Source organism: Cottoperca gobio, chromosome 8, assembly GCF_900634415.1.
Source record: "Cottoperca gobio chromosome 8, fCotGob3.1, whole genome shotgun sequence".
NCBI lineage: Eukaryota > Metazoa > Chordata > Actinopteri > Perciformes > Bovichtidae > Cottoperca > Cottoperca gobio.
The window spans coordinates 16,083,670-16,104,461 of record NC_041362.1 but is presented as its reverse complement, the minus strand read 5'-3'; the positions used below and the strand labels follow the sequence as shown (position 1 = coordinate 16,104,461).

Genomic DNA, 20,792 nt, shown 5'->3' with positions numbered 1-20,792 from the left:
ATAGAATTGTTATTAAAACAACTTTCATTTTGTGTTGACGCCCCCTGTGGACAAAGGCGGTAGTGTCTCCACCTTGTGTCGTAAAGATCTTGATCTAGCTGGCGTGGGCATTTGTTTTGGAAGCGATATAAAGAACGCAGCACTTTGGTCATAAATACGTTTACGTGACTCAACTTTACACAAACTACTGTCCATTGTCTGGGTTATGTTGGTCATCACTCATAATCACAGAAAGCTCTGCGGTGCTTTTCTTGACAGTTGCAGCTAACATTAGCTATATTCAACTAATGTTAGACCGTGTGTTAGCTAGCTGTTTTAGCCACCAATGTAAATTCATATATGGCTGTAAAACTTGACAGATCAACTCCCAGGGTCCATTTTTAGCTCTCTCTTTTTTTTTTTTTTTCTTTCTTTACCCTGCCCAGTATCAGCCATATCCACAACATCTTAAGAAAAACTTCCGCCTTCCTTGTAACTGGCTAACATACTATGCGCTGCAAAACGTAGCCCGTGAGAAGTAAATCATAGGCTCATCCAGCACGTGTGCTGTAAATCATTTTGTCTGATTTGTCCGGGGAATCTAACCCGGTGACGGGCATTAAGAATTACTATTTATATAAATAGCCAATCTTCTAGCTGATGGTCTTGTTTGCTTATGAAGGTCGTATAGAGGCATCAGTATTACATTGAGACTGTTTCATGTCCAGCTAAAAACTCCTTGTACTTAAAAAAAATATATATTTATTTATATAAATTTCTAGTGACTAGGCTATGTCACAAGAACATACAAGTACATGAAAACTGAGCAACACAACAGCAGCTCATGAGTTTTTATTGCAACAAAAATAGATCTATTTAATCCCTTCTTATTAACAGTGGGCCCATAGAAGAAACTGATCTTTCTACATATTTTTTTGTTTTGTGGCACAGGGGGTCAAAGAAGTAAAAGGAATAGTCGGTTTCTCTCATATATATCAACAAATTTGCTCAATCCGATCAAAAAATACAGTTTCTCCCTGTGTTTCAGCCTCTTAACTGGACAGGAAATGTAAAGCCATGGTGTTAATTTGCAGTGAGGGAGCTCAGGGATCAGAGGTCATCGTAAAAGAATTTACCAATGCCTTGTTTGTTAGCCTGCTCGGCAGTAAACGCTAGACACACTAAAAGTCAGCGGCACATAACCGAAGCCTAAACTGGCAGATTCACATTTAAACCTCCTTTAGTTCATGTTACCAGGCAGGCTGCGACAGGGCCACGTTCTGATTGAAGGTAAGACAGTTTTGTTTTTCTGCAGTGTTTGTTTTGTTTAGTTTATCCTAAAAAACAAACTCACTGAGTTGATTTTTTAAGGGTCCACTTTGACTTTTCTTACAACAATTTTTCACATGATGAGCTGACGTGTGGTGGTTCTAGTATAAATATGAGATCTTGAAAAGTAAACACAATAATATGTTTTTATTTATTTAGAATGTTTTAGACATAAGAAAACAGGACTAAAGTAATGTTCAGATATAAAAAGCCAATAAAGTAGTAAGTTGTCTTAAGTTGATCAGTTTAGCATTCATTATATTGTCTAAAAGGATGTTTAGAGTTCTCTGTGCCTGCTTACACGTACACTGAATGGTCTAGAGTTTTTACAGCAGCTTTGACGTTAATAATATTTCTAACATGTTTTTAAGATGCTTTTCTTCTCTGCTGTGGCCTTCCTGTTGGTTTTGGCGCTGAGTTCACCCGTTGAAGCAGGAAAATGTCCCAGAGTGTGCAGCTGTGACAGCAGCAAGCTCACGGTCACCTGCGTTGGCAAGAACTTAACGGAGATTCCACCGACTATAGATGAGGTGAGCATTTCAAATGTAAAGTGCAGTGCCTCCCTTTCACATCACAAGTGTTTGAGGAAGGAGCATTGAGTGAAAGCTGTGGACTATTTGATTTGTTTTTAGATTATTCTTTCATTGGAATCTTTATTCATTCAGGATGAATTAGGTAAATGTACTCTTGCTATTGATACTGTTGTACAGCTATAGCAGCAAGCAGGATATAGGTGTCTCAGATACAGCCTCTGTTCTGTTTTATTTCTCTCACAGATTACACTGAAACTGGACTTGAGGAACAACAACCTGCAGGTGCTGTCCAGGAGGGCGTTCATCCTCACGCCCTACCTCACCCACCTCAACCTGCAGCGCTGCAACATTATCAAGGTGAAGGAGGGCGCTTTCCGGACCCTGGGCCGCCTGGTCTCCCTTAACCTGGCCTACAACAAAATTGACATCCTTTATCAGGTAAGAGGAGAGGGCAGAACTGTACGGAAGATTATTAGGGCCAGGCGGGAAACGGGAATGGGATGGGATTTTTTGGTTGTTTTTGGTTTTGCATCTTGAGAATAAAGTCCAACTTTCAGTAATAGTGCCAGGCACAAGTCAAAGTAAATCAGAGGAGGAAGTTGGGTTTTTTTGCATTTTGAAAATATAGTCGAAATATTGAAAATAAACGTTCAATAAAGTTGAACTTTCAGTAATAGTGCCATGCATAACAAAGAATAAAGCAGAGAAAGGGGATTTGTGTTTTTTGTTTTGTTTTTTGTATTTTGAGAATAAAGTAAAAATGTCCTCCCATGCATCCATCCTGTGGGCCCACCACTCATGAGAAAAACCGCTGGGGTCGGGTGCGCTGTCACACGGGTGGCAGTGATGGTCAGGGACCTCGACAGACCAGACCTGGGCAGCAGAGGCTGGCTCTGGGGACGTGGAACGTCACCTCTCTGTGGGGTAAGGAGCCGGAACTAGTGCGGGAGGTGGAGCGCTACCAGTTGGATCTGGTAGGGCTTCGTCTTGGCTCTGGAACCGTACTCCTGGATAGGGGTTGGACTCTATTCTTCTCCGGAGTTGCCCAAGGTGTGAGGCGTCGGACGGGTGTGGGGATACTCACAAGTCCCCGGCTGAGCGCCGCTGCGTTGGAGTTTACCCCGGTGGACAAGAGCGTCGCCTCCTTACGCCTTTGGGTTATGAGGGGGAAAACTCTGACGGCGGAGCTTTTCAGACATCCCTGAGGAGGTGGGGCATTTAACCTGAGTGGGCAATGTTCAAAACCTCTATTGCTGAAGCTGCAGTGACGGAGCTTTGGTCTCAAGGTCTTAGGTGCCTCAAGGGGCGGTCATCCTCGAACATCGTGGTGGACCCCGGTGGTCAGGAAAGCCGTCCAGAGGCAAAGCAGGGTGTGGGAGAAGTTCGGAAAAGCTATGGGGAAGGATTTTCGGTCGTCACCAAGGTGCTTCTGGAAAACCGTCCGGCACCTCGGGAGGAGGAAGCGGGGAACCATCCAAGCTGTGTACAGCAAGGGTGGGACCCTGCTGACTTCGACTGAGAAGGTTATCGGGCGGTGGAAGGAGCACTTTGAGGAACTCCTGAATCCGACTAACACGCCCTCTATGGTAGAGGCAAGCTGATGGGGGACCGTCATTAATTTCCCTGTTGGAGGTCACTGAGGTAGTCAAACAACTCCACAGTGGCAAAGCCAGCAGGGGTTGAAGAGATCCGTTCAAGAATGCTGAAGGCTTTGGGTGTTGAGGGGCTATCTTGGTTGACACGCCTCGTCAACATTGCGTTGAAGTCTGGGACAGTGCTTAGGGGGTGGCAGACCGGGGTGGTGGTTCCCTTATTCAAAAAGGGGGACCAGAGAGTGTGTGCCAGCTACAGGGGTATCACACTTCTCAGCCTCCCTGGTAAAGTCTACTCCAAGGTGCTGTAAAGGAGGGTTTCGGCCAGGTAGTCGAACCTCTGATTGAAGAGGAACAATGCAGATTCCGTCCTGGTCGTGGAACAACAGACCAACTCTTCACTCTCGCAAGGATCCTGAAGGGGGCCTGGGAGGATCTGGAGAAGGCGTATGACCGGGTCCCCCGGGTGATACTGTGGGATGTGCTGTGGGAGTATGGGGTGAGGGGGTCACTTCTGAGGGCCATCCAATCCCTGTACGCCCAAAGCGAGAGTTGTATCCGGATACTCGGCAGTAAGTCGGACTCGTTCTCGCCAGGGCTGCGCTTTATCACCAATCCTGTTTGTGATTTTCAAGGACAGGATATCGAGGCGTAGTCGTGGAGGAGAGGGGTTGCAGTTCGGTGGCCTGAGGATCTCATCGCTGCTCTTTGCAGAGCCAGAAGGCAAAGCTCTCGATCTACTAGTCGATCTTCGTTCCTACCCTTACCTATGGTCATGAAGGCTGGGTCATGACCGAAAGATCCGGGAGAGATTCGGAGTAGAGCCACTGCTCCTTTGCGTTGAAAGGAGCCAGTTGAGGTGGTTCGGGCATCTAGTAAGGATGCCACCTGGGTGCCTCCCTAGGCAGGTGTTCCAGGCATGTCCAGCTGGTAGGAGACCCCGGGGAAGACCCAGGTCTCGGTGGAGAGATTATATCTCCTCACTGGCCTGGGAACACCTCGGGATCCCCCAGTCAGGGCTGGCGGATGTGGCCCGGAGAAGGGAAGTTTGGGGTTCCTTACTGGAACTGCTGCCCCCGCGACCCGATCCCCGATAAGCGGTAGGCGATGGATGGAAAATTTCTCAAATAAACTTGACATTTCAAGATAAAAGTCAAACTTTTGAAAATAAATCAAACTACTACTGAAGGTTCAACTTTATTCTCTACATTCCGATTTTGTTCTTGAAATGCAAAAAAACAAACAAAAAAATCTTCCTCTTCTTATTTTTTTCCCTTACTTTTGTCCATAATACTCTTCCGTAGAACTGTAACACTGAAGTGACCGATTGAATGTTTTGCACAGTTGGTCAAAAAACAATACTAATTTTCTTTTGGAGATATGAGGTCATCCAATTTTCCCTTTCTACCTTCTACCTCTGACCCGACTGTTGCAGGAGTCCTTTGACGGCCTCTCCTCCTTGAAGGAGCTGCACCTGGACCATAACCGTGTGGAGGAGATCCAGCCTGGAGCCTTCACACAGCTCGGTTTCCTCAACATGTTGGCCCTCACCCACAACCAGCTGGTTTACATCCCCAACATGGCCTTCCAGGTACTCAGATTTATGGGATTATCAACTTTTATCATTACAAACCGATTCAAATGCTGCTTAACACATACTGTGTACACATCCTCCACACTGAGTCATGTTTGACAATATAAACACACAACAATCTGACTTCTTAGGGCCTGCACAACATCAAGTGGCTTCGTCTTAGCTATAACTCCCTGAACAACTTGGCTCCTGAGGCCTTCACTGGACTGTTCACCCTCAGCCGCCTCAGCCTGGACCACAACGAGCTGCAGTTCTTCCCCACTCAGACCATGACCAGGTGGGACCATCATTATTTTAATATTCTAATGGAAAACAGTGCTTATCAGCACTGTCACTGTAGCAGCAAATGCAACAGTTTATGAGCAAGGAATTAGTGGCAAAAATAACCTGAATTATCAGTGAAGGTATTTTTGCCAAAAATACTTTACAGAATTACAGACATTCATGGTCCTGTGAGGATTATTGATTCCCTTAGACTTTTCTTCCAGTGCCTCCAGTTGACATTTTTGGATTTCAGTGACATGCCTTGACAACTATTGGATGGATTGCAATGCAATTTGGAACAAACAATTCAGTTTATAATGTGATTTAGGTAATAATTAAATTACTGTACCTGCAGCCTTCGTGGCCCTGCAGTAGTAATGCAACCTTGATGATGTCTATGAAAACACACAATCTAAGATTTGTTTTATTGTACGCCTGTACAGTACAGTGCTTACAGTAAAAGAGGTAGGTATGAACTTGAAAACTCTTGAGAGGCAAAAGAAGGAAGAACTAGTCCATAATGAAAGTAACAGCAGTAAAGCTTGTATGTGCCATTCAACTTTTTACTTTACTCTCCTCTCCTTGTAAAGACTGCCTGAGATCACGCGCCTTAACATGAGCCACAACCCCATGACCTACCTTGGTGAAGAATCCGTCTCCATGGCGAAGCTTACACACCTCTACCTCGACCACATGTCCCTTCAGGACCTGTCAGAGCAGGCTTTGTCCCGCGCCCCCCTCCTCTCCCACTTGGACCTCAGCCACAATCAGCTTCGTTACCTGGAGCCCCTCTCAGGCCCCAAGGAGCTGACCAGCCTCAACCTGATAGGTACAATTCATTGAGGACAATAACATACCATGTGTTATCTTTAATACATCCTGATCATTACTCATTCTTCTTAAAGGCAACCCGGTGTACTGTAACTGCTACATGCGGCCCCTGAGGGAGTGGGCGAGGGTCGGTCGTGTGAAGCTGCTGGGAGCCTGCACTGGCCCCCCCCACCTCTCAGATGAGCCGCTACAGGCCGTGGTTCCTCTGGATCTGCGCTGCCGCAGCAGGGGAGAAGCACTGAAGGACGAGTTCGAGAAAGACGATGAGAGCACAGAAACTACCCCATCCACAGCCAAGCCCAAACAAAAAGTCAAGTGTCCAGTAAACTGTGACTGCGATGTGAGTGTTTTACAATCCAACTCAAACATTAGCTGCTTTCTAGAAAAATGATCAGAAACAAAGCTGGCTCTGTACGTACAGTGTGTGCTAAAAGTCCGATTTTTTGATTACAAGAATGACTGGACTGCCAACATTATATGATACCAAAGGTATGGAGAAAAAAGGATCAAAGCGAACGTGTTTTGAGAATAGGCATAAAAACTAAGAATATTGTATATTGTAATATATTATAATAAATATTGTTCTTTAACTAAGTAAATTGTAGTTACTTTTCAGATTAGGATTTTACATAAAATTACATATCACCTGCTTATGCATGATGCATTGTAATTGATTACATTACTTAACATTAGCTGATAAAATTATATACACCTTGACCAACTATAACATTTAAATGATGCCTATATGCCTAAACCTTTGTGGGAGCCATTCTGTATAATGCAAACTTAAATGTGGGTACATCATCTATTGGATATGTTTGCTGATAACACTTTTTGTACAGTAATATTTGGAAAGCAGAAAGAGTATTTTTACAATGCTACTTTTACTTAAATTAACTATTTCTATTAATATTTTTATATTAACGATGTTAATAACTTGTACTGTATGTGAATAAAGTCGCTCGTAATGATGAAACCTTGGATAATTATCACCCAGCTCTGCAGTTCTTTCAGACTTGTTTTGGTTTCCAGCCCCCAGCTCAGATGATTTGGTTCACTTACCTCGTAATGTAATTTTCTGCCGCAGCAGGCAGCTGTTTTCAGCTGCTTTACGCAACTTTGTACCACCTAATTTTTGAGTAAATACTTTCTGCACCGCTGTTTTTAAATCCCAATAAGATATCTTGTTCATAATATTCTTATTTTAAACCCCCCTAGATTGAAGCTCAGCACGCCACCTGTGAGGGTCGGGGTCACACCAAAGTCCCACGAGGCTTCCCCACCAAGACGCAGCTGCTTGACCTCCGCAGCAACCACTTCCACTACCTTTCCGTTAACAGCTTCCCAGGCACCAGCCAAGTTGTTTCTCTTCACCTAGAGTTATGCAAAATTCACGAAATCGAAGGCGGTGCCTTTCGGGGAATGAAAAAGCTGTTTTATTTGTATCTTTCTGACAACGACCTCAAATCTTTGGACCCCGGAGTGTTTGCTGGAGCCCCCGAGCTCACCTACCTTCACCTGGAAGGTAACAGACTGCTACAGTTCCCCGGATCAGGTGAGTGCTTGGTCAAGTCTGGCTGAATTGAAATGGTACATATTTATATAAAAACTACAGGAAACTTAAAAAGACAATAGTTTCTGTTTCTTTGTGTCTCTCCTGTAGCTCTAGCACTCTTACCAAGTCTGTTTGTTTTACACCTCGAGCGAAACGCCATCTCCAAACTAGGGCCCGCTGGTTTGCTGTCCTCAGTAACCCCGAAACTCAGGGAACTTTACTTGACCAACAACACCATAACTTCTGTTGCCAAGGGTGCTCTGGACTCTGCTTTCCTCGGTACACTTTACCTGGATTCAAATCAGCTGACGGAGATGCCTACCCACGCTCTGTCCGAGGCCCCTAATGTGGAGGAGCTCAACCTGTCTCGGAATTCAATTCGCTGGGTGGGACCAAACGCTTTCCGGCCTGTATCCCAAAGTCTGAAGAGGCTTTACATGGATCAGATGGGCATGGAGAAGGTACGAGAGAACCTTTTTAAAGCCAACAGCACAGCATTTCCCATATCTTAACTATCATATGCATCATAAACTTCCCATGATATGTGAAATTAAGTATTGGATTAACAGTATTCACTACACTGAGGCCTTATCCATGCTAACAGCTCAAGAAGCAGGACTTATTGCTGATCAGCTTTTGTTGTTTGTACTACCGTGCAGATGTCCAGGGACGCTCTGGCAGGGCTTGGCCCAGGGCTGAGGGCTCTGACTGTGAGAGGAAACCAGCTGGAGGAGCTTCCTGACCTGAGCCCACTCACCGGCCTGGAGGTGGTCGACCTGCAGGACAACCCTCTGCTGTGTGACTGTCCTCTGATGCCGCTACGCAGGTCAGTGTACAGTTACTGGAATTAGGGAAGGAGAAGAGGGGAGGTACTGCTTAGCTTAGCCAGAGGAGGGAAGAAAACAAGTAATAAACAACAAGCATAGTAATAAAGTAATCATAGTAATCAAACAACATTAACTGATATAAAAAAGGACATTATTGACAATAATTATTTGTCTCTGTCTCTTTCCGTCTCTCAGGTGGATGGAGAATGTAAGTTTGGAGGTGATCGCCACCTGTGGTCACCCTCCTGAGGTCAGAGGTCAGAAGGTCAGGGACGTCAATGTGTTTGCGTCCTGCCCACAAAGTGGCTTTCCTTCAGATGGGAAGGTTGTTACGGCCCCCAGACCGCCAAAAGTGAAGACACCCAAAGCCAGCCTCTCGAAGACCCCTGGAGTCAAAGCTAGGCCTGCAAAGTCCAAAACTAAACTACTCAAACCAACCAAGAATAAGCCTCAGAGGAAACCTGTGAAACCGAAAGTGACAAAGAACAAGAAGACACTGTAAAATTCACATGCACTATTTACTATTTGAGCATAATTAACAAAACAAAGCAAAAAACAAAAAAGGGGAAAGAAAAGAAAGAAGGAACTTAAATACCCAGCCTATTGTCTTTCTAATCCTACAGGAGATATACATAGGTGGGATCTGTTTGACAGCCACAATCATACACTGTATATTGATATATGACACCTGAAGATGTATGTGTGAATTGTGTTCTGCCTGTACTACCCTTCAGATAAAATGTGACGTGTGTCCTACATGCTTTAATAAATCTAAATTACCAACGTATTCATGCATACTTCAATTTGTAGAGTACATAGATATGTAGAGATGGCCATTTCTAAAATAAACGTCACTGTGAATGACTGGATAAAAATGTTTTGAAAAGGTTTAACTATTTAACTATGGAATAAAATGTTAAGGTTTTGTGCGCTGTGGCATATTGTGTAATGGTGTAATGGTTTAAACGGTGGACTTTGAAACCAGCGATCCGAGTTCAAATCTCGGTGGAACCTGAATTTATCTGCTTTTTTTTAGATGCGCTCCTCACTTTGTGTTAATTGAAGCGATAAAGTATTCATCTCTTTTGAGCAACATAGCATTTATCAGCTCCTCTCTAGAATGGCCACAATATGACTACAATCCCAGATTAACACACTGACACACCGACGGAAATTGCTGTGTTTCTTCCGGGTAACCTATACTTGTCACGCCAAACTTCTCCTTTCAAGATGGCAGCAGCTATGGATGTAGATACGCCGAGCGGCACGAACAGTGGAGCTAGCAAGAAGCGATTTGAAGTTAAGAAGGTATGGTGGCATAAAATAACTCGGTGTCGTGGTGTAAATAAATTGTATAACCGGTCAGCAATCACAAATGACCGCTAACTAAGCTTACTACTTATGTACTAACCTAATGTTACCGTTAGGACAGTAGCCAGTTAGCGCTTTAGCTGTTAGCCTGCCTCAAACAGGGCATGAATTTGCACTTCTCTTGTAGAATTGCAAAATATGTATATCAATCTATAGTGGTGTGGTAGAGATCCCCAACACTTATCACTGTCACAGAAAAGCCTTCCAAACGTTAACATAAACCATAACCTACGTAACGGTACAAAAAACAAAAAAAACAAAGCTCCTTACCCTGTGAGCTAAGTTAGCTTAGCTAAGCCGCTTTTCCGGTGAATGATAGCGCCCTCTAAAACTCAAAACCTGAAGTTATAAGACGTGTATGATGTACTTCAAATGTAATATCGGACTATATGGTCCACCTAAAACTATGTATGATGGAACTTGTGGTTACTTTCTAACAGATTAACCGCGAACGGTAGCAACTGATTAACGTTACACGTTTTGAGAAGCCGCTTTCAATGCCTAGCAATTAGCTCATTAAGATGAGCTAAAGCACTTCAGTGTAACGACATGACGTTATCCGTTAAGAGTCCTGTTACAGTGACAGCAGTGTAAACATTTTGTCAGACGCTATGTTGCAACTCATATCTCATATTCAAAGTCTTGAGTTTATGTTTGAGGTGAGAAAGAAACAGAGATGATTCTTGTAAATGTCCCTGTTGTGGGACTAATAAAGGATTTCTGATTCTGATGCTTTGCCTTTTTATATTTATAAATGAAATGGCATCTAGCTGAACATAAAACAAAAAAAATAAACACAAAATAAGCCAATACAAAGCCAAACTCTGTTCTGTGTCTCATCTTTTAACAGTCCCCCCTTCAAAACTTTGGTTTTGACATTTAAGCTGTAGTGTAAAGCTATCACTAAATCACTATCTGTGAGACCGTGAATGTGTGGGTCAGATAATGTTTGTGATGTTTGTGTGTTTGTGTGTTTGTGTTCCCACCAGTGGAATGCCGTGGCGCTGTGGGCCTGGGACATTGTGGTGGATAACTGTGCCATCTGTCGAAACCACATCATGGATCTCTGTAAGTTCTCTTTCACACAGCTTTGGACTTTCTCCTTTTGAAACTGTACAAGCTGTGAATGTGACATTACTTGGTCGGAGGCAGCAGCTTTTAAAGTGAACAAGTTGTTGAACTCTAAATAACATTCATCAGACATGTCGGCCTGTTTTTTGTGAAATTGCATTGTTGACACATTTCTCCCTCATCAGGTATAGAGTGCCAGGCCAACCAAGCTTCTGCAACCTCTGAGGAGTGCACTGTAGCCTGGGGTGTCTGCAATGTGAGTTTCCATACTGTAATGCAAACATATGTCACTGATCAGGTCCATTACAGCTGTGTCGTCAATTAATTTTCCCCTCAAATAGAATAGGGTGGTGATGGTCTAGTGGTACGCCTTCCAAACAAAACACTAGAAGGTCGGCAGTTCAATACCAGGCTCCCACCATTGTACTCCTGAGTTGCTCCAGGGAGACTGTCCCTGTACTTAGTTCAATGTAAGTCGCTCTGGATAAGAGCGTCTGCTAAATGACCTATAATGTAATGTAGAAATAAAATAGTCCTCAATTACTGCTTTTCCCAAGGTCCCGTTGTATCCCTTGTTTCTGGAAAAGCATGTTTTTAAAATGTAACTTTTAATCTTGTAAATATCACAAACAAAATTAATGTCAGAAATGTTATAGGTGTTATTTCAAATCCTTTGCAAATAAAACCAAAATGATCTGACTGTCCAACATAATCCAGTTAATTCTCACAAGTTCATATTTATGTATTTGTTATTTTAGATTAAAATAAGGGTTCTTTTTAAAAAATAAAATAAAGGCAACCTGAGTAGAGAATCAAAACCATGATCAGAGTGCTGGTCATATGATGCAGTAAAGAGAATTGCTCTCAATATTTAAACTACAATTATGTATTTCAGTACAAGTGAATGCAGTTAGACCTTAAGTCCTGTCCACTTTGTGAGGTTCTTTTCACAAATATTGGCTGATTTTCAACAAAGAGAGTTTAGTAGTAAACTTCACTTTAATAATTTATTCATAGTTCATCAATTTAAACTAATTTTAATTATTAATTATTAGTATATACAGTCTGTATTTATAATCAAAGTATATTTAATACATTTTGCTGTTCAAACGACAATGTCACACTGAATATAAGCCTTTGTCTCTTCTGTATTTACAAACATTACTGATTCAAACAAACCTTTTTTAGTATTAGTAAAGAGAATTGCCAACGCATCATTTAATCTTATTGTCGTTATTTACAGGGAACATAAGTTATTAAAGAATGTTAAGTTACATTGAACTGCTGCTCTAACTTGTTTCTTCTAAACTGTACATATTCTCTTCCCCAGCATGCCTTCCATTTCCACTGTATTTCCCGCTGGCTGAAAACCAGACAGGTGTGTCCTCTGGACAACAGGGAGTGGGAGTTTCAGAAGTGAGTATCAGTACTTGTAGATGCAAGAAAAACTCCTGAAAGTGTAGCACAGATGTGAAGATGGGAAGATGTCTGTGCATTATTGTAACCGCTCATTTGTTTCCTTAGACAGTGAAAAGTTGTGAGTATTTCTTGAAGTGAACATCTGTATTGACCGTTCTTCCTCTCTCTCATGTTTCTACAGATACGGACACTAGCTGTATTATTGCTGATCTTTTTCTTGGCTACAAGCATCACCCTTACTGCTTCTCTGTCCCCCCCCACGCCTGTAAACCTTATTTTACGCCCATGTCTTTGTTTTGGTATGTTGTAAGTACACAAATAAACATTAATGTTACCACAAAGCACATCTCGTTTTCCTGCTGCGACTAGTACAGGTTTCTGATGCTTCAGTGTCCTTGTATGTGAAGCAGGAATGCCAGCTGCTGAAAACAACATGGTTTTTCATTCACTGTGGTTGTGTGCAAAGAATAATTCACGACTTGGTTAATAGTTAAAGCTGACCTCGGTGAGGGAATTTGCTGGGTCAGATCAGCTTTGATGCAGCGACGCAGGGCTCCATGTGTGATAGAGCAGTAATCCTCTGGCTGAAGACAGGCCCTGTGCGGATTAAGTGGCCTGGTGACCCACTCTTCTTCCTCTGGTTTACACTGCAGCACCTGGACGACCCGCATATTCACCTTCTGTTGGTCGGACAAAGGGAGTAATTTGATGTACCTCGGCCTGTATGAAATGAGTCGATTTTGACATTGAGGGGGAAAATTGGCAGATTAATCTAATGAAAGTTAGTTAACCTATTACTGATTAAATTAGAAACAGATTAGTCTATAACGTCAACATGCTAAAGATACCCATAACTTCCCATGGTGATGCATTTATGGCTTGTTTTATCATACCTCCAAATTACATAAGAAAAAAGCTAATCACAATAGAGAATGTTTGCCAGTTTTACGTAACAATTACATGCAAATTGTTTGCAACTTAAATCAGCTTGAGTACCTGAACGGACTCTTCTACTCTCGTTAGGTGCAACAATGAGTTTGTCGGTGGAAATATTTACAATTTAGCCATTTTGCCTACAGTCCCACTTTACACTGCCCCAAAACTGTCAACTTGCCATTATCTTTAGTTAAACCAGTTGTATCAGAATGAAACCGTTTATCCAAGTAAGGCTATGAGAGATAGTAAAGCGATACATTGATTTGCTCTAAATACCATTTACAATAGATTTAACAATAAATCCACATACAAGGTGCTGCCCTGAATGGTCGACAGTAAAAACCTAAACTCATGTCAGGACCACAGGGTTGAGCCTTCTGGATGTTTATGTTAAGTGTGGGCATGTTGTCATTCTGTGAACTCTGGTTTGAACATGATGTAAAGGAAACAACTGGACTGGAAGAAAATGTCAAACCTGTTTTGCAGCAACAGAGGTTTTAATATTGTGAATCATTTTTCCAACAGGGTGAGACATCAAGATCAGTGATTTTTATTTTTATTCTTTTTGCATTCATAATAGATCTGATAACAAAAAGTCCCAACAGTTGAGAGAGTTCGGCTCTGTTCGGAGAAAGGAAAAACCAGTAGCTAAACCATTACCACCAGACGTTAAAGGGCTGTAAAAACAATTAGGCGCTCCCAGTTTAGCTTTTCCAGATACAGGTTAAGAAACATCAACCCGTGGTTAAGTAAAGTCCAAGCTGAGACGAGACAGGAGAAGTTGTCAGATCTGACTGTTAGGTCGTTGCTAAGTGTTAACAGGCGGATTAAGAACATTTAAAAAGTTGCCCCACTTTCTCTACATGACATGATTACTGCGCCACCCTCTCCCCTGTTTGATCTGCACACAGTGGACTAATAGTTGAACAGCATTGTGGCTTTCCAGATTGTTTCACCACGTGTCCACTCTTCTCCCTCCCCTCCCCACTCATCTTTGGTCCTTTCCCCCCCCCCCCCCCTGTCTATGGCTGTGGTGAAGCTCCGAATTTGGAGCTCAGCTTGGTGACGAGGGCCATGATTTTGGGGTTGTTCTGGTACTTGGAGATGTTGGCCGGGTTCTGTGCCACATCCTGGAAGGCAGTCATCACCTCAGGGTCCTGGAGTTTAATAAGGAGTACAAACAGTCATCTTTATGCATGTAGTGTATTTCAAAAGCAGTTTTAAAAAGACTGACATGAAAAGTAAATTTTCCCAGGTCTAATTCTAGAAGTGTGGGTGAAGGTTAACCGTTGTCTACGACTATGCATCTCTCCACAGCTCCATATCACGTTTTGCTTTGTTCATCCCATACGCAAAGCAATTATTTTCCTGTAGACAAAGTCTAAGCAAAGATTCAAATTTGCGCTGTGCGACACACACTGCGCAACACCATTGTGTTTCAACTCGTCGCCTCAGAACTGATATCACAAAACCCTGAAAAATGCCCTTCAAAGCAGATCTTCTTCCAGAAGTTACTTTTTAAAGGGTAGCCCTCCACTAAAATCAACTTCTCCATATTTACCAGACTGATATTTACGAAAGAAAGGAAAGATATCTGCCGGCTGCTGGTAGTTCCTCGTCGCATGAAAAAAACCACAGCACGTGTCCGGGCCCTTATTACCACATGGAGCAGCACTCCTAGAGATTAGTACAGACTTCCATATATGAACTCAGTGGAGCTCCCATTTAACTTTAATGGCCGCTTATTCAGTCATGAAAGTGTAATGTTATAGAGGAATACAGTATTTCAGATATGAACATTTCTGATAAAATGCGATCACAGATCGTGGAGCACTAATAAAACCTATAGGTCCACGTTTGTCCTTGAACTAGCAGTAACGCTGATCATAAGTGTGACTGTGGGTTAGGGCACAACTGTGTAAAGTCTACACTTTTCTGACTTCAAGGACATGCACAGGAGCGACGTCCCAGTTAGTCGTATTGTGACGGAAAAGAGTTTGCCTCTAATAGGGCAACTGTTCCGTGTAGACCGGACCTTCACCCTGTAGCTGTTTAATCTCTTTGAACAACAGGATAACGCATCTAAATCCAGCTCTGTGGCACTGCCAAAGGCTCAAATCAACATGTTCTGATGTGTGGAATTAAAACATCCTCCTCCCCCTGTGTCAGTAAGGATGGCGAGTTTGTATTTGTTGTCCTGCCTACTTCTGAACTCTCAAAAAGACCCATTCTGTATTTCACTTCTATTTCTGCATTAGTGAGCTTTTTGTTACCTATTCCTTAACGATCTGTATAACCAATAAGTGATGGGCCATAGCAGTGGAAGTGGTGAAATGTGGAGGATTAATGTGGAGCAGGTAAAGTCACCTTCATGGCGTTGAGCAGCTCAGGATCCTTCAGGAGTTCACCGAGCCCTGGCATGCCGGGCATGCCGGCCATGCCGGGCATGCCGGCCATGCCAGGCATGCCAGGCATGCCAGCGGGGGCTCCGCCTGGGAATCCAGCAGGACCTGCAGAAAAACAACGAGACTCATTAACTGCAGCAGACCTGCAACTCTCAAGGTTCCTCAAATGACTCTAAAACCTAGCCATTGTCCAGACTTTGGATATTACAGCATAAAATAATCAAAGTGTGTATAAGAGTATGAATTATTATCTTCCACAGGGTATTATCTCATGCCATCATGCAATGAACCGGATTGTATCCGCTCTCCTACCTGGGAAGAATCCTCCTCCGGGCTGTCGCGCATCCTCCTCCTGTTGAAAGACAAAAGAATGGGATGAGTTTTTAAAAGACTTAGTCTATTAGTACACCGTTACAGTTGACCACTTAGCGAGAACAGTTCAACTTATTGGGGCCATTTATTATATTTGTGCAAGTCTAAAAATAGGGCTGTCACAATATCAGATTTCACTACACAATTATCTAGGACAAATTAACTCACGATAATATATTATATTATTATATACGTTACATTCATGGGGAGGGAGACAAAGCGAGAATAGAAAGAAGCGGAAAATTATAAAAGAGGTTCTGGATTTTTACACAATGTCGTGTGTATTTTAGCCTTTATTGAACAGATTAATATTTTATTAGTAGACTGGAAACGTGTGGCGGGGAGACGACATGCTACAAAAGGTGCCACCGTTGGGATTGAACCGGGGACGTTGTGGTTATGTGGTATTCAACTACCAAGATGCTTCATCATATTAGTATTAAAACATGTATATTGCGACACCCCTCATCTGAAACAGGACATCCCCGAAGCAACTCACCCTTTGAGCCCGGGCATGCTCCTCTCTGGCCATCTTTATCCGCTCTTGTTTATCCTTGACCTCCTTCTCTTCTCTCTTACGCTCGTATTTGCGTCTGTGCTCCATGATTTTCTTAGCCTGGAAAACAAAAAGGGAAACATGAGGAGGATGAAGAAGCACAAACTCACAGCTGGGAGCATCGGCTTCGAGTCCGTGTCTGCCATCAGGAGCTTCTGAAACCCTACTCTGATCAAACTGGATCACGTGATCAACACTGAAATACATCACAAATGTGGATCAACTCCACCATTCTCGGCTTGCACACGCACACATACAAAAAAAAAAAAAAACACCACATCTGCATTACAATTACTACAAACAAATAAAAACGGCTGTTTTTAATTTCTAAACAGTGTTTTTATTTTTTGGCATTCTACCTTAGGCTGGACCTCCTTCAGCATCGCGCTGGCGTCCTCGTCATAGTCCAGTTTACAGGCTGTGGCCAGATCCCGAGCTGCGTCCTCCCAGTGGCCGAGCAGCCTGCAACACACAAAACACACACATGAGGCAGCAAGCAAAATATAGTACCATCATAACCTGATGGCAGAAACTGCATGAATATACTGACAATCCAATGCTCCATTACCTCACCTATCCTCAAACATATTGGTATTATATTATATTAATATATATATTATATATATATATATATATATATATATATATATATATATATATATATATATATATATATATATATATATATATATATATATATATATATATATATATATATATATATATATATATATATATATATATATATATATATATATATATATATATATATATTATTTTGTGTTCGGTTCAATAAAAAAGAAAAAGTTATATAACTTCCTTTTTTTTTTTTTTTTTTTTTTTAACACAAGCCATTTGTTGTCTTTGAGCAGTATACTGAAGGCAGAACCAAGTACTCTTTAATATCTGTTTATTTACTAAAAGTAATATTGTTATTATCCTCATGTTGTGCAGCCCTAGTCGCGATTTGTCTTGGGACTGCGATACATACGAACATTTTTAAATATGGAGCTAAGATGTGAATTCTCTCTCATTTCTAAATGCCGTACTCTGATTGGCTGGTTTGATGTGAGAATCTGGTCGTACATCTCTGACAGTCAGGATTTCGATGCAGGCCGTCCGATGGTCACTAAAGCTCTAGAAACAGCCGTTGGAGGACGTGCCTCACAGTGCACACTACGACCAACGTTTTGAATTGATGATCTAAGAAAGATAAACTACCTTTTCTAGCAGACTAACACATATTTATATCTCGGTACTCCAGTAAGCATCTGGTGTAGGAAGTTTATACGGCGATAAATGTCAACTCTGCTGTTTTTAATGACAAAGATAAATATTACATAAGATAATCATAAAATAAACTAAATGTTAAAGGCTTTAAGAGGAACACTAATACAGGCTTATTCTACGTCACTGGTGCTGCTGTAACCTACAGTTGAGGTGTGTCATACTTGCAAGTGTTTACACGGAGGGTTAATGTTGTCACACGTGTGTAAAGCTGTAAAAAAAGAAATGCACCTGTGAGCTTTTCCCCTCCACTTGTAAGGCTGTGCGGAGTCTGGGTTGATGCTGATGGCTCGGTCACAGTCTCTTATGGCTGCGTTGGGTTTCTGCATCTGGATATAGACACTAAGACAGAGAGGGAAACTATTTACACTCATTCATAACAGCAGTAGTCATAAAGCAAAAAGATGCACCTTAAAAGCTCTTAAATGTCATTTATTATTTTGACGAATCAAACGGCGGCATTGCCGGCTGATACTTTTAATGCTCTGCCATGGATAACTTGAATTTTAAAAAAAAGACACTGAAGACTCTCACCTTGCCCTCTTGGCGTACATGATGGCTACGCAGGGGTTCAGATTGATGGCTTCAGTAAAAAGATCCAGAGCTTTCTGCAGATCGCCTTAAGAAAAAAAAAAGGGTATTAGAGATCACAAATTAAATTCTAAATGTCTTTCCATTTATCCAATCCATACAGAAACTGTCTGTGTGCACTTTCTGAACAGAATATAGACATACCTTCTCCTAGAGCATCAATGGCCGCTACCTTCTTCTCATTTGCCTGGTCCATCATCTCCTCTGTGACCTGAGGAAATGTAAGGACACAAAGTGGTAAAGGCTTAGTTTTTCTTCCCAGGCCAGGAAGTACATTTGAATAAATGTATGCATGATTAATAGATAGAAAATCTCAACATTAACCTCAGTGGTTGCAATATCTGCCATCTCCTGTGGCTCATCAGTGTCTGGTTCAATCACTCCCTCATTTTCAATTTCTGAAAAAGCAAACACATAAACCCAACATTTACAACGCGCCCTTGTTATGACACACAAACGATAAGTTACTTCCAAATCCTTACTTACTGTACTCATCACCTTAATAAGGACGTATAGGTTATATGGTAGGTACATTTCTGCAGTCCGACTGTTAACACACATTCAGGTATGTTAACTCTTTCCAACCAATAATAAAGTAACTAAAGCTATGTATAAAAATGGGGACATATTTGCATTCTGCACCAACACACATTTTTATAGGATAAATAAAAGACTGATTGTCTTTTTTAAATTAAATACCTGCATGGACCTACAGAATGTGTGCAAAGCTTTCTTTATCAGGGGTTGTACCATCTCTGAAAAGAGAGCCTTGAGCTTGAGACCGGCACCTATATTTATAGGAATAGTTTTGACAATTTGGGAAATATGCTCGTATGCTTTCTTGCCCAGAGTTAAATGAGAAGATTTATAGCACTCTCATATCTGTTGGGTAAATATGAATCTGGAGCCAGCAGCCACTTAGCTTCCCCTAGCATGAGATTGTAAACAGCTTGCCTGGCTCTGTCAAAAAAAAGGTGACAGCAACCTAAGTGTAAAAACACCTATAGACCCCCGTCACCCCCGAGGCCAGATCTATGATTTAAGAACGGTTGTGTACCTAGATCACTCTCCTCGTTCTCAGACCGCACAGGAGGCTGTGACTCAGGAGGGGGAGCCGTTGAAGGGGGAGGACCACAAGGACAGCCACCCTAAAAGTCAGAGAGTTACAACATGATGCAACAAGAGTGGAAAAAAACAAAAATATCTGAAGTTTACAATAAATGGCATAATAACAATATGTATGAGTCACCTGGCATGACCCCTTTGTCTTGGGTGGGGGAGGGATTGTTGCATCCATGCTGCAATATAAAAATAGAGAAGTTTTCAGCAAGCAATGCAAGGACCATGACTAAGTATTTTATTTGCTGGATAGAACAAAATGGATATTTAAATGTGGTTGTTTTAAATGCAAACAGTCTCAATAAAATTTCCCAGAAAATGTACTTTATATCACAAAACTACATACGTGGATATGACAATATAAACAGACGTATACCATGACAGGTTTAAGGGTTATTGCCAATATTCATTGTATTTACAGTATTATCTTTATCAAATAACACTACAGATTATTTTCTTGATTCATTGTTAGATCTATAAAATTCAAACAAATAGTGCGCAGAATGTGTGGCGATGTCTTCAAATTGTCCCTAAAGATTTCCACCAGAACATATTAACACTGGAGAAACTAGACCCATATATGGTTTGGAAAATTACTCAACTAATGTTCTGTCAATCAACTATTTTATTAAGATTGGCTTATGATGGGGACCTTATGATTACCTTATTTAAGATATTCACAAATGGTGCAATAAAACCATTTGTTAATGAGGTCATTCCTGTATGTTTAGGTGCAATTTTAAGAGTTTTAAGCATATTTGGATGATTATCGGGATTTAGACCAAGATAATTGTGACATGTGACTTTTTTTTTTTTTTTTTAAATCGTACTGTAAATCATCAAAGACACATAAACGCTCCATTGATGAATGAATGATTTAGGTTGCATGAAATTATTCACACACACACACACACACACACACACACACACACACACACAGTTTTACTTGTAGGTGGGCGGGACTGGCATGTGTTTAGCTTGTCTGTTTCAGACTTCATTTTAAAAGTACTTTAGTGACATAATGACAGAATACTATGAATCTTTTACATAACGAGCGGGATATGTGCACACACTGTGCGTGTACAGGTTGGAGCAACAGTTACGCTCCGAGGTAAACTGAAACTGACCCATGCAACCAGGTCCGGAAGAAGCTCATCTCTG

At 41.7% G+C, this 20,792-nt stretch overlaps 3 protein-coding genes across 3 annotated transcripts in view; 2 read left to right on the top strand and 1 right to left on the bottom strand.

Moving 5' to 3' along the window:
* Positions 1–600: 600 nt before the first annotated feature.
* Positions 601–9,292, top strand: chadla (chondroadherin-like a). Its single transcript, XM_029438091.1, has 11 exons — positions 601–1,269; positions 1,680–1,838; positions 2,085–2,279; positions 4,869–5,024; positions 5,159–5,304; positions 5,882–6,120; positions 6,197–6,462; positions 7,341–7,677; positions 7,786–8,138; positions 8,337–8,503; positions 8,700–9,292. Exons 2-11 carry the CDS (start codon positions 1,680–1,682, stop codon positions 9,004–9,006), a joined length of 2,325 nt encoding a protein of 774 aa, XP_029293951.1. The 5' UTR covers positions 601–1,269; the 3' UTR covers positions 9,007–9,292.
* A 363-nt stretch (positions 9,293–9,655) lies between these two features.
* Positions 9,656–12,707, top strand: rbx1 (ring-box 1, E3 ubiquitin protein ligase). The gene is made up of 5 exons (XM_029437843.1): positions 9,656–9,812; positions 10,865–10,943; positions 11,132–11,202; positions 12,277–12,362; positions 12,547–12,707. The coding sequence occupies exons 1-5, from the start codon at positions 9,735–9,737 to the stop codon at positions 12,557–12,559; spliced, it is 327 nt and encodes a 108-aa protein (XP_029293703.1). The 5' UTR covers positions 9,656–9,734; the 3' UTR covers positions 12,560–12,707.
* A 1,592-nt stretch (positions 12,708–14,299) lies between these two features.
* st13 (ST13 Hsp70 interacting protein) overlaps positions 14,300–20,792 on the bottom strand; it is a 7,159-nt gene continuing 666 nt past the window's right edge. Inside the window, exons 2-13 of the mRNA XM_029438525.1 lie at positions 20,759–20,792; positions 19,762–19,810; positions 19,570–19,660; positions 18,837–18,910; positions 18,657–18,723; positions 18,456–18,540; positions 18,153–18,263; positions 16,994–17,096; positions 16,578–16,694; positions 16,019–16,058; positions 15,669–15,811; positions 14,300–14,458 (exon numbers count right to left, since the gene is read on the bottom strand). The exon at positions 20,759–20,792 is cut by the window's right edge and continues 106 nt beyond it. Of these exons, the coding sequence (XP_029294385.1) occupies positions 14,324–14,458; positions 15,669–15,811; positions 16,019–16,058; positions 16,578–16,694; positions 16,994–17,096; positions 18,153–18,263; positions 18,456–18,540; positions 18,657–18,723; positions 18,837–18,910; positions 19,570–19,660; positions 19,762–19,810; positions 20,759–20,792 (1,049 nt within the window). The 3' untranslated portion in view covers positions 14,300–14,323. The remainder of the gene's footprint in view (positions 14,459–15,668; positions 15,812–16,018; positions 16,059–16,577; positions 16,695–16,993; positions 17,097–18,152; positions 18,264–18,455; positions 18,541–18,656; positions 18,724–18,836; positions 18,911–19,569; positions 19,661–19,761; positions 19,811–20,758) is intronic.

Bases quoted from the DNA above. Each gene is read 5' to 3' on its own strand.
- chadla (XM_029438091.1), top strand. From the start codon at position 1,680: ATGCTTTTCTTCTCTGCTGTGGCCTTCCTGTTGGTTTTGGCGCTGAGT. The intron at 2,280-4,868 runs GTAAGAGGAGAG...CGACTGTTGCAG, and splicing joins AAATTGACATCCTTTATCAG to GAGTCCTTTGACGGCCTCTC. The intron at 6,121-6,196 runs GTACAATTCATT...TTCTTCTTAAAG, and splicing joins GACCAGCCTCAACCTGATAG to GCAACCCGGTGTACTGTAAC.
- rbx1 (XM_029437843.1), top strand. From the start codon at position 9,735: ATGGCAGCAGCTATGGATGTAGATACGCCGAGCGGCACGAACAGTGGA. The intron at 9,813-10,864 runs GTATGGTGGCAT...TGTTCCCACCAG, and splicing joins AGCGATTTGAAGTTAAGAAG to TGGAATGCCGTGGCGCTGTG. The intron at 11,203-12,276 runs GTGAGTTTCCAT...TCTCTTCCCCAG, and splicing joins TAGCCTGGGGTGTCTGCAAT to CATGCCTTCCATTTCCACTG.